This window comes from Pongo abelii, chromosome 8 (genome assembly GCF_028885655.2).
Source record: "Pongo abelii isolate AG06213 chromosome 8, NHGRI_mPonAbe1-v2.0_pri, whole genome shotgun sequence".
In the NCBI taxonomy this organism is placed as follows: domain Eukaryota; kingdom Metazoa; phylum Chordata; class Mammalia; order Primates; family Hominidae; genus Pongo; species Pongo abelii.
The window spans coordinates 124,002,050-124,015,624 of record NC_071993.2 but is presented as its reverse complement, the minus strand read 5'-3'; the positions used below and the strand labels follow the sequence as shown (position 1 = coordinate 124,015,624).

The window sequence follows — 13,575 nt, the reverse complement described above, 5'->3', positions numbered from 1 at the left end:
GCGCCTGTAGTCCTAGCTACTTTGGAGGCTGAGGCCGGAGAATCACTTGAACCCGGGAGGCAGAGGTTGCAGTAAGCCAAGATCTTGCCATTGCACTCCAGACTGGTGCCAGAGTGAGACTCCATCTCAAAAAAAAACCCAAAAAACAAAAAAAAATGAGGACTAAGAAAACTTTATTTGTCCGAAAACCGTATCTGGGATAAATAATTCATGGCTTTTGAGCAGAGGGTAGAATTTCAGATTTGGAAGGGAATAGGCAGTATTTTTATCACCAGTGAAGAGCATTAGTTTGTGTAAATCCATTTCTGCATTAATAAAATTGGTATAAATGACCTTGCTTCATAGACCATTTGAGGGTAAAAAAAGATAATCTGTATAAAAAATGCCTAACACCGTACCTGGCATATAGTAAGTCCTCAATAAATATTAGTTGCTACTACCACCATCTCATCAACTAAAATATCCAATGCCTGTTTGCCCTTCAGTATTAAGAGTTAGTATCATTTACCTTTAGGGAGTTAGTTCTTCGACATCAGACTCCACATTTGGACAGTGGTGGAGGAAAGTTTCTTTTGGGGCTGAGTTGAAATCTGAAATCCCTGAAATGTTTACCTCCTAGGCCTACGTTTATGTACTAGGCCTACGTCTTTTTTTTTGTTTGTTTTTTTGAGACGGAGTCTCATTCTATTGCCCAGACTGGAGTGCAGTGGCGTGATCTCTGCTCACTGCGACCTCCGCCTCTTGGATTCAAGCAATTCTTGTGCCTAACTCTCCCAAGTAGCTTGGATTACAGGTATGTGCCCTCATGCCTGGCTATTTTTTCTATTTTTAGTAGAGATGGGCTTTCACGGTGTCGGCCAGTTTGGTCTTGAACTCTTGATCTCAAGTGATCCTGTTGCCTCAGCCTCTCAAAGTGCTGGGATTACAGGCGTGAGCCACCACACCCGGCCTAGGCCTAGGAAACAGCTGAATAAGGGTTAGGAAAAGCTTTGTTTGGCCATAGGGCTCTACTCTCCCTAGCGTAGCATACTTTTCCCAGGATAAATGTTTTTATCCATGTGTCCATGTCATTTTTGATCCTCTGCCAGCTCTCTCTGAGCCTTCCTCCTACACACAAAGAACACCACCACATAGCAAAGCTGCATTCCCTAGACCAGATTCCTGTGAAAGAAGTAACTAAAGATCTTTCATATCTTTTTTAATTAATTAATTAATTAATTTATTTATTTATTTATTTTCGAGATGGAGTTTTGCTCTTTTTGCCCAGGCTGGAGTACAATGGCGTATTCTTGGCCCACTGCAACCTCCGCCTCCTGGGTTCAACTGATTCTCCTGCCTCAGCCTCCCAAGTAGTTGGGATTACAGGCAGCTAACTTTGTATTTTTAGTATAGACAGGGTTTCACCATGTTGGCCAGACTGGTCTCGAACTCCCGACCTCAGGTGATCTGCCTGCCTCAGCCTTCCAAAGTGCTGGGATTACAGGCATGAGCCACCGCGCCCAGCCCCTTTCATGTCTTTTTCAGCCACAATGTTAGATCCATTAATCTGTTTTAAGGACACACCGATTTTCCTACATATGTGCCAACTTCCATGGCTCTTTCCTTACCACATGGAAAACTTTTAAAGTAGTCTGATGTTGAAGAAGAATTTGTGATATGTTCACCACATATGCTTTAGAGATATTCTACATCTAAATATCGCTGGGAGTTGGAGCTGGGAGAGGAGATTTGCTCTAGAAGCAACATCATTGGTGGTGACACCTTGTATAATGAATTAGAAAGGACTATAGAAAAGTAGAGTCACCTGGAAATGGTTTTAGCTGGCCTTTACCAGTTAGAACTCTGTGATTTGGAATATGTTATTTAACTTCTCTGGGCCTCCGTGTTCTCAAATATAAAATTGCTGTGATGATCCCTACGTTATAGGATTGTTGTGAGGCTTCGTGAGGGAGGGAACACATGTAAAGAGTTTAGCACGAGGCTGGACACATAGGCTCAACAAATGGTGATGGTAGTTGTTTCCTAAGCAATTCTATACTACAGAGAACATTCTCATAAAAGGCTGTTCACAGATGAGCTTAGGCCTTCAGTCCTTCAAATAGACACTAACACAAGCACCTACTTTGCATGTAGCATTGTGCTAGGTGCAAGAGAATCAGACGTGTAAAACAAAATCCCTGCTCTAATGTTCATAGTGAGTAGAAGATAAAAACAAGTAAAAAAGAAACAAAACAAAACAGTTACCCTACAATGTGATGTGTACTACACTGCCATTTATGTAAGACTGCTTTGAAGTCATAGTTGAAGAGAGACAAACTTTGCTTGAAGAGAGACAAACTTCGCTAATTCAAGTAGACTAATAGAAACAATAGTTGATGTACTTTTATGTTATACTTCTAAGTTCTCAGGGTCATTGAAATTTTTTTATTATGAAAAATTTCAAAGTTATGCAAAGGCGGGAAAATAATGTAACGAACCCCCATGTTCCAGTTTTCTGGCTGCAACAGTTGCCAACTCACAGCCAGTCTTCCAACTGTACACCCATACACCCACTGTCACTGACCTTGGATTGCTTTGGAACTAATTCCAGTCATCATATCATTTTACTGTTTACTGCCTGGAAATAGTTCAGTATATATTTCTAAAAGATTCGGATTCTTTTCTTTTTAACATAACTGCAGTATTACGGGCACTTTATTAAAAGTTCATCTTTTTTCTTTTTTAAACCTCATGTCATCCAAATATGCAAATATGACAGGTACAGTGGCCATGGATTGTGGATGTCCTGAGACAAGCCCAATTCAGAACCATAGGGCAAATTATTACATGAATAGCTAAATGTTTAAAAAACTTTCATTCTTTGAAATGTGCAAATAAATTTACATATTAAAAATATTTCTGTTTTGCGTCATGTGACTTGACTTGGTTTTGGAAATGGGGTCATGCTTTTTAAAGATATAATCACCCTTTGAAATATAGTCTTCCCTTATGAACCTAGAACATTGGTAAGTAGGTTGTTATGCTACCAATTTAGCACTGGAAGAATTTCTTAAACTAAAAATTAATGCGCAATTTAAAAAAATGTCTACTGTTCTCTCTTTGAGAAGAAATAAAAACCCCACCAGATGGAGTGTACCAAATCAGAACTGGAGAAAATGTGAGCAAGGACTACCCAGCTACATTTATCAAGTTAAATCACAGGGCACCTTTTTACAAAATGTTTAGAAAATAAATGTTTTTTTGTTTTGTTTTGTTTTGTTTCCTGTTTGCTAGGCCTAAACCTCACTACTGTGGAATGAATTTTCTTACTCTTTCAAGAGCAAGAACGTTATTGAATAAAAAGTAAGATTCCTATGAAAAATGCAGAGTGTTTATGTTTTTGTTATGATAGTGGAAATACCAGATTGTGGCAGAAGATGTCAAGTAGTTAAGGCTAAAAATTCAAAGTAATATTTGATGTTGTAAAAATTGTATAGGTTTCTTTTCTCTTTCCTTCACATTTTTGAAGAACCTACCTTGTAAACATAGTGATAAAATGCCAGGAATATTAGGATTTTAAGGAAATAATAGAGCCTATTATTTAAACTACAATATAAAAGGCAATTATATTGATGAAGAGCTACATGGGCTTTGTGTGTGTGAATAAACTTGGCCTGTGTTCAGCTTCTATTTGTTCTTCTGGCATAAACACATATTGTGTGTGATTCCAGTTTAATGGGGACCCGTTTGTATGCCAAGCAGCTGCATTTTAGGACCTATTGCGTGATTTCATAGCTCTCTGAAAATTGGTTCTATTCAGAACAAGAGATAGAAGAGAAGAAGGGGGGTGATGTGGAAGGGGTGGGGGGAGCTTCAACACACAATCATTTCTTTTCAATTGGAGCCAGAAAGGTTGATGACAACATGACCATTGTGTTATAATGATAAGACCACTAAGGCATCTGTACCTCTCATCAAGGCTTTCACACAACAGCAGATACAATTTAATTCACTGCTCTGTCAGCAGTGCTGATACCATTATGCCGTCTGTCTCCACAGTTATAATCACTGTCCTCTGAGAAATGCAGTTGAAATGATCTTGAGCAGTCAAAGAAACTCTCAATTAAGGCTGCCACTTCCAATGTGTCAGATTGTGTCTTATGCACTTGGTACAATTTTCACTTCCAATCCTGTTTATTTACAATGTCTACCAGTAATTACGCTTAACGTGTCATTTAGTGAGGGGGGCCCCTGCCAAGCCGATTGTTGGGTGCTGCTGTACCATTGAGTGGGAGTTTCTCGAAGTCAATGCCATCAGCAGCTTTTAGGCCCTGATGGGATGCAGTAGTAATGTTGATAATGCAAGTATCGTGCTCATCAAGTCATAATTAGATGCCACTCAAATGTGCCACTTGTAATAACAGTGTTGATTCATGTTTTTCTCGGTGACTGCAACTACTAATTAGTTAAGTGGTTTTTGGTTGGCCTGCATTTGCTGCAGATTATTATTACCCCTGAAAAAATGTCAAGGTTAGAGATGTTTCTGGCCATTTAGTGCTGCTTTATGAATTTGAATATTAACATAATAAGAACTTTGGACAGACTTAGGAAGTAATACATTTTTGTATTTAATTTGGAGAGAAATTTTTTCCCCTGAGTTTAATCATAATTGCAGGTTAATTAAGCTTAAATGAAGCAAAAGTAATCTCTCTTTGTGTTATGTGAGCCCAGTGCTTTTTGCCTAACTTTGTTGGGTTTCACATTTGGGTGTCCTTTAATTTTTTTTTTTTTAAGCCAAACAAATAGCAATAAGTAATGTCTACATGTAGGGTTGAGATTCTGAGCATTTTCATTTAACTAGAAATATGGGTGGAAGGAATTGGCATTTTTCTTTCTTGATCTTCAAAATATAACTCAAGTTCTAAATCACTTTGTACCTGTAAATCTCAATTTACATGCACCAGCTATCAAAAAATCTGAAAAATACTATTTTTCAAGCATTGGTAACATATCAAGTAAAATTTTATTTTTTTCTAATGCTTCTGATAGCCTGTGATTCAGGAAGTAATTTATTAGCATCTGCTTTATAACCATATAGTACATAAATCTTACTGCTACACTTTTCTGCCTGAGAGTTACTTACGAAATAGCAGTAACTACTTTGTAGCTAATAGAGACAAATGTTGCAGTACTTAGCCAAGTCACCACATCACTATTCCAGTCATAAGATCAATTTAAGATTTATTTTTCTTTTATTTTTTGTTAATTTTTCTTATTAGAGCCATGTGTTATACCTTGCTAAGAAAAAGAAGTCGTGCTGTCACTCCTCTTTATTTATGAAATATTCTTTTGTTTAAATTAACAGATATGTCTATGGATACATATATAGTTGCATAGAAAATAGACATGTAAAAAAATCTAAATAGCTCTCTTAAAATGTACATAATAAAATGTATGTATGTGAAATGAATGTTTTTTGTTGTGTTCTTGTTTCTTTCTACATTCAAATATTAGCTCAGATTTAATCAGGGCAGCTTCTCAAAAACCTTTTTTCAATGATAGCTAAAGGTCTAGCTAGCCAAAGAATTGAAGTATTCTTAATCATGGGACGATGCGTGGGCTCCTGGAATAGCTGACTAATCTTTGAATGCTGAGATTTTTTTTCCCCCTCATTCCTAGTTTCTCACATGGTCATAGAGGAAGTTAATTTCATGCAGAACCATCTTGAAATAGAGAAGACTTGTCGAGAAAGTGCTGAAGCTTTGGCAACAAAGGTGAGACTTCAAATGAAGGAATTTTACCTGAGTTTTTAAATTTCAACTTGCTTTTCTAAGCAGTGGCTTCTATCCGGTTTTGCTTTTCTACTTCTCTAATCGATTATCTACTCTGATGATGAGGGAAATGTTAAAAGGCCTCAGAATCCTGGAATATGATTATGTAAATATTCGCCTTAATGCAAAGGTTACTCCAATTGTAAAAGGAGCATTTGTATGTGAGTATTTCAGCATTTGTGCTTTTTGCCTGTGAAAATGTGGAAAAAATGGTCCCAGAGTAGTGTTAAAGGAGACTTTGCAAATGTCCATGCATTTGGTTAAAATGCTAACCAAGTTTAAAACTAACCTGGTGTGACATAAAAGAGCAGTGAATGTCTCATATTTGAATCAGATGAACAAGTCACCCTGAAGCCGTGCATTTCAGGTGATTATTTATGAAAGCAAAGCGAGGGCATGCTAAAGGTGACCTCCAGTGTTCCACTGATTGCCTCTTGCTGATGAATTTACCAAGTGTGTAATTTTCTACATTCTATCTCATCAGAAGTACATTATTATTAAAGAATGTTTTTTTATCTCTGTCTTATGTATTTTGGGTTGGGTAAAATGCATCTGAACCACTTCATCAGAAAGTGGATTACAGCAATTTTCAACCAAATTTCATTAGTAATACTGGTTGTGTTTCTTTTCCCTCCCCTCCATCACCCACCTCCGAAAGTTTCTTTGGATGTGACTGAAATCCTACTCCCAATAAATACATAAATAAATATGATTTGTATGCATTAACACTGTGCTTGCTAGAGGTATCTGCTTAATTGTTTGCATAACAACACTACATTATAATTCATAAGATATTTAATCACTACCTAACTAAGAATATAAATTTGGGTATGTAACTTCTCTCCTGTTATTCATCCGAAGAATACATAGCAATACACTTTAAAAACACTTTTTAAAAAATGATAACATGGGTATTCTCACATCATTTTTACTCTGTGGCATGTTCCTAGAGTTCACTAGTCCGTAATGTTGTGTGAATTCTGTTTTCATTTTTTGAATTTCTTTTTTTGGAATAAGTAGAGAAAAAGTACATTTGGAGCCTGCTAGCTGCTCTGAATCTTCTAGTGTCTAAGGATACACTCTCTATTTTTTCTTGTTATTAACAAGTATTCCTGTTGTCATAGCACATCCAGAGTGAGGATACTGGCTACCTTTCAGGATTGGCAGAGTTTATGGAAGGCACTGGTTTGTGGGGCAGTATATACAGTTTTTGTTCCTGGTTATGTCATTTTGGGCATATGTGATTTTGGACAAGTTAATTTTGTTCTCTGGACTGTAGTATCTCATCTGAAATGACATGATGGACTAGAGTTAGGACTGGAGTTAATAACTTATTTGCATATGGCCCCTTTTAAAAAATTACTTTATTCTGTCTCCCCTTTTATTTAATAGGTGTTTTTGGGCAAGAGAACTCACCTCTCTGAGCTACAGTTGTCTTGCTGTAAATGCCAGGATGGACCATGGTTGGCTTCATCATAATACCCCAGATCCACTGGCTCTAGATGTGTGGCCCAGGCATGTGCATGTAGAAAAGCTGCCTGGTGACTTACATTCATTGCTCGTTATGAACCAGTGTTACCTAATCTCTAAGCTCATTTTTACAATTAAGTCTTAATAATAAGATCCTTACCTAACACTGTTTGTTGCCTGTTCTTTAAAAACCTTTTTTTAAAATGAACATATAGTTTATTTTTGAAGATATAGTATGAACTCATGGGGCCTAGAACAAAAATTTAAAAAATGGATTAAATCAAATACTATAAATGTGCTTGTTTGTTGTGAAAGACTGCTTTGAATGCAAAATGTGGAAACTTCATTATATGTGTGACTTCATTCTGATTTAAGTATCAATTGTCATTTTTTTTCCTGAGAGCAAAGTTTCTATAAATTCTTATTTTTCTAAATTTTTGCCATCAAATTAATGACAAATGGAATGTTTAATTCTGATGATGCAGCTTGACCTCGTAATTTTCTTTTTTTTCTTTTTGAAATGGAGTCCCGCTGTGTTGTCCAGGCTGGAGTGCAGTGATGCCATCTTGGCTCACTGCAACCTCCACCTCCCAGATTCAAGCGATTCTCCTGCCTCAGTCTCCCGAGTAGCTGGGATTACAGGCATGTGCCACCATGCCCAGTTAATTTCTGTGTTTTTAGTAGAGACGGTGTTTCACTGTGTTGACCAGGCTGGTCTCAAACTCCTGACCTCAGGTAATCTGCCTGCCTTAGCCTCCTAAAGTGCTGGGATTACAGGCATGAGCCACTGCGCCCAGTTCCTCATATTTTCTTAGAAGCAAGTATGGATACTTTGCTTTGCTAAAATGTGTAGATTAAACTGATAAATGTAGACCAGTTATTTAAGTCATATGATCCAAAGCCATTAAACTTGCTTGTTTTGTACCTTTAAATAGCCACTAAACTGGACAATATAAAAACCCTATTTACATTTGAATATAACAGTAGGTTCTGTTACTGTAGGGTTATAAAAGATATATTTTTGGCTGGGCGCGGTGGCTCACGCCTGTAATCCCAGCACTTTGGGAGGCCGAGGCGGGCCGATCACCAGAGGTCAGGAGATCAAGACCATCCTGGCAAACATGGTGAAACCCTGTCTCTACTAAAAAATACAAAAATTAGCTGGGCGTGGTGGCATGTGCCTGTAATCCCAGTTACTTGGGAGGCTGAGGCAGGAGAATCGCTTGAACCAGGGAGTCAGAGGTTGCAGTGAGCCGAGATCACACAGCTCTACTCCAGCCTGGTGACAGAGAGAGACTCCATCTCAAAAAAAAAAAAAAAGTAAAAAGATATATTTTTGCCTTAGACATAGAGGGGTTCCAAACAACAAGTAGCATGCCATTAACCCATAGCTTGATGAATAGCTACAATGAAACTACTTAGCCAAAATTTGTGAATTCAGAATTCTCAAAAATGTTCAAATAGTATGCACATAAGACCTCATGTCTAGGTTGGGTGTAGTGGCTCACTCCTGTAATCCCAGTGCTTTGGAAGGACAAGGTGGGAGGGTCACTTGAGCTCAGGAGTTTGAGAGTTTAAGGCTGTGATGAGCTATGATCATACCATTGCACTCTAACCTGGGTGACAGAGCAAGAATCCATCTCCAAAAAAAAAAAAAAAAAAAAAAAAACCTCATATATATAAATCTTACATTTCTTCTTTCAAAATGTGAAAATGGGGTTTCAGAGAAGGATTATGAAATTTTCTGATTGGCTTTTTTTTCTTGAGCTGGTGATTTTGTTAAATAGAGTAATTGTATTGCAGACAAACTGGTGGATTTTGGTGCCTGGTTTGGTAGGGGCATTAAACCCTTTGAGGGCAGAACTGTGTTAGCTATGACGTTGCTAAGGTATTATTGTAGTGGTTGTCTAAGAAGTAATATATTAAGCACTAGATGACAGAAACTAGTAGTTTCTTGAGTATCCTGGAGGAAGGAGAAAATGCATAAATGAATACTTTGATTGAAGAAAACTAGCTGATAAATGATTTCCAAAGGATAATTAGACACAAACTAAACCTCTTCTTACTATTAATAACTAACACTGAAGTTTTATTATGTGGCAGTTACTATATTAAATACTTTATATATAATGTCTGATTTAATCATCATATTGTGGGATAGAGACTATCTTAATTCTTAGTTTACTGATGAGAAAACTGAAACATAAGTATTAGGTTAGTTGTAGAGGCAGAGATGGAATTTTATTGCAGAGCTGGGTTGTATACTAAAGCAATGCATTTCTTTACATCAGTGATTCTTAGTGTTGATGTACGTTAGAATCACCTGGGAAACTGAAAAAGGGCTATGCTGGGCTCCACTGCCAGAGATTTGGGTATGGTATAGAGCCTAAGCGTTGGGGTTTTTAAAAAGCTCTCCAGAGATTCTGATGGACAGAGTTGAGAACCATTGGTTTAAATATTAGGATACAGAACTGGAAATTAAGTCTTAAATGTCTTCACTGTTTCCTTAAATTGATGTTTTCTTCTGACATTCCTAAAAGATGGGATAGTTTGAGAATTGACAAGTCAGGGTCCTTGAGCTTTGAGTGCCATGCTGTAGCATTCATGGTTTAAAGAACCCACAACAGTTTTTACCTGAATTTTCCATCTTAAGGAAGAGGTGTTGGGAAATTATGGGCCTCATCTTTTATCTTGATCTCCTAATGTAATGTGTGGAGACAGAAGCTAGAGTTGGAGACTGGGACTGAGGATAAAGGGTTGTGTCTGATTCCCTGAATAGAGCTGCCAGTCTTCCAGGAAGAATCCATGGAAGAGTTCATAGCCATTTCTTAGAGATTCTTCCTGATTCTCCAAAGAGGTCAGACAAACCTCTCGTGCTCCAGACCATGCCACTTTAGGTTCCATATTATTGGGGTAGAAATCAGATCTCCCAGATTGAAGTGGGCTGGGCTTTCTCTGTGAGAAACCCTGAGGAACCCTAATTATGATCACAAATGAAAGAGCAAAGTCAGACCAGTACCATGCTAAATATCTTATTCTAGTGTCAGGTTTACAGTGAGAAAAGGTAGTTACCTTTCTAATGAACTATGTTCATTTGTTTCCAATATCAATTATTAAATTCAGAGCATGTCTTTGTGGTCAAGGGCTCTAGTAAAGGAAATGTATTTGCATTTCTATAACTTACATTTTATACTAGGGAACATAATCTACTGAATACTTCGATGTGCGCAAATTAAGGAAAACTGTTTATCTTTTAGTCTTGGGAAGAGAAAACATAAGCAAAACCATATTGTACTTCTGTGGACATTGGACCATCCTTAGTCTTTGTGTGTGCTTTGTCCTAAATTTTCTTGTACATAAACACATTAGCTAAAGAAGGTGATAATAGCTGAATAACTGAAGTTAAAAAACAAACTCGTTTCCATGTCCGGGAATAAAAAATACATTAACAAAGTAGGATTCCTTTTTTTTTTTTTTTTGCTATGAACTAGAACTCTTTTAATAGAGATAGTAGAAACAACATCTTGAACTAGTTTAAACAAGAAAAGAAAATGATGTAGGAATCTGTTAGAAATCTCAGAGACTTCCATAGAATCTCTGAGACAGGAGCAGTTTAGGAATGGACTGGAGTCTGGGGCTTGAGTCTGGTGGGAAACCCTTTCTCCGTTGCTTTTCTCTTCCTTTCTCTACACATCAGCTTCAGTTTTAGCTTTTCTAAAAACTACCTTCCTCTTTTCCTTGATTCTGTAGTGGAATGTGGTTACTAGCAGCTCCTGTCCAGGCACATGGAAAGAAACTCGTTGCTCTGTTCCAGCCTCCAAATTTCTAGCGAGGGGATCTGATTGGTCACACTTGGGTCATGTGTTTAATCCCTGGACTAATTCGCTGTGGCCAAAGGGATGGGGTATGCTTGGGAGAGCATGGCACTCCCATTGAAATCATGTGGAACAATGGAAACTGGTAATGTCCAGAAAAGCGGAGATGTTAGGCAAACAGACATTTAAAAGGTTTTCATAGCACCACAGCAAGCAGAAGATTTGCTTGAAATAAAGTGCCTTTTTTAAGACTATTAATGACTATAAATCAAAATTTTATTTAATCTATACTGGTGTTTTATCTTAGTTCCTTATATTTCTCATCAGTTACAACTAGCATTTCCACTTGCTGCTGGCTGTAATCCAGACATCAGGTCTTGGTTAAAGAAATAAATTTAATATAAAACCTTATTTAATTAATCCACTAATTGTTATGTCCTGCTGTGAGTGTTGATGAATATGTAAGACAAAAATATACTTAATTTGTCTATTGTTTAAAAATCCAAGATACTCATTTGGCTGCTGTTAAAATAACTGTTTTTGTATTTTGTCTTAGCTAAATAAAGAAAATAAAACATTGAAAAGAATCAGCATGTTGTACATGGCCAAGCTGGGACCAGATGTAATAACTGAAGAGATAAACATTGATGATGAAGATTCAACTACGGACACAGACGGTGCCGCCGAGACTTGTGTCTCAGTACAGTGTCAGAAGCAAATTAAAGGTAGAACTCTTTGCTTAATTATTGAGCTTATTTTTTACCCCATTAGGATAGTGCTTCTGAACCCTGACTGCACATCAGAATCATGTGGGAAGCTTTAAAAATACTGATGCCTAGGCAGGGCGTGGTGGCTCACACCTGTAATCCCAGCACTTTGGGAGGCCAAGGCGGGTGGATCACCTGAGGTCAGGAGTTGGAGACCAACTTGGCCAACCTGGTGAAACCTGGTCTTTACTAAAAAATACAAGAATTAGCTGGGCGTGGTGGCAGGTGCCTGTAATCCCAGCTACTTGGGAGGCTGAGGCAGGAGAATCGCTTGAACCCAGGAGGCGGAGGTTGCAGTGAGCTGAGATTGCGCCGTTGCATTCCAGCCTGGGCGACAGAGTGAGACTGTCTCAAAAACCAAAAAAAAAAAATACTGATGCCTGGATCCTACCCTATCCAAAATTTTGCTACACCATAGGCCAATTAAATCAGAGTTTTGGATGGGGTAGGACCTAGGCATCAGTATTTTGAAAGCTTCCCACATCATTTATTTATGTCTCCAAATCACCATGGGGTATATAACAATTGTGCTTTATGAGTTACTTTCTTGTTTGGAATTAAGCACTTTGGAAAGTGTCTCAATGGAAACAGCCAGTTATACTATAACCTTAAGGATATGTACTATATGTCAGGATATTTTTGTTAAATGAAAGAAACAATGAATAAAAATATATTTAGCCGACACCCCTTTTTGTTGGTTAACAAGTAGTGTTGTAAGGCAAGATCATATGATACATCTACTAAATGCACATTCATTTTATTCATACACATGTTTATTTAAAGATGTAGGAAAGCAGTTCTGGCTCAATAACTATTGGAACATTTTAATTTAGTACACAGGTCAAAAGCAATATTCATTTATTTGTTTGGTAGATAAAATTTCAACTGGAAGTATAAAGAAGAAAGGATGTTATAGACACCATCTTTACTGACTCTTCAACCCCTCAAGCTAACACAAAATAAAATTCATGTTGGTAGGGAGAGAGAGGAAGTTTAAAGGAGTTCCCTTTGCTCATTTTTCTCCTTTCTGTTCGAGCTTGAGCAATATGATTTCATGTTCTTCTTTCTGGATTAGCCAGCAAATGGAGAAAGTGATTTAGAAATAAGTCTCTGAGAACTTCTCCAAGCTGAGTTTATGTAAAAAGTTTGATTTAATTTACAAATAACCACATAACATATTTTTTATTGCACTTGGAAAACAGTAAGAAATTAAAGGCAGTTAAAACCTAAGTGACAAAACAGTAGGCCGGAATATAAATTTGAGTAGTCTGTGCTAATCTGTGTGTATTTTCAAACATTTGAGTGGCAGAAGTAACTTTAACACCAGAAGCTTTTGCGCTTGCAGTTGATAATACTCTCATTCTAGTAACACACTTTTCATTGAATCCTAATAATAAAACTATGAAATAAATTTAAAAACAAAACACCCATGACTCTAGAGAGAAAATTACTAGAATTAACCCTTCTTTCAAATAGTTATATTTTGAATCAGTTCAAATAATGTCTAAGGACTATAAATTGGCAGCAAGTCAGGATCTTTTACTTCTAATCAAAATATCCAAATTATTAACTGCCCAATTGTTTATTTATATTGTATTGTGATAACAGCCCATGGCATTATGAAATAAAAAAGAAATTAGTACTACACCTTAATTTGTTTTGCTGAAAACTTAAAAAATGTTACTTCCAATATGCTAGATAGTTTTCTAATGT

At 37.1% G+C, this 13,575-nt stretch overlaps 1 protein-coding gene across 13 annotated transcripts in view; it reads left to right on the top strand.

Annotated features, from left to right (window-relative positions):
• Positions 1-13,575, top strand: part of SHTN1 (shootin 1) — a 123,282-nt gene that overhangs the window by 40,245 nt on the left and 69,462 nt on the right. For 11 of the 13 annotated variants that reach the window (XM_024253044.3, XM_054521557.2, XM_024253047.3 and 8 more), the window contains 2 exon segments: positions 5,659-5,753; positions 11,652-11,820. In XM_024253044.3, coding sequence (XP_024108812.3) covers positions 5,659-5,753; positions 11,652-11,820 — 264 coding nt within the window. 13 annotated transcript variants of the gene reach the window in all.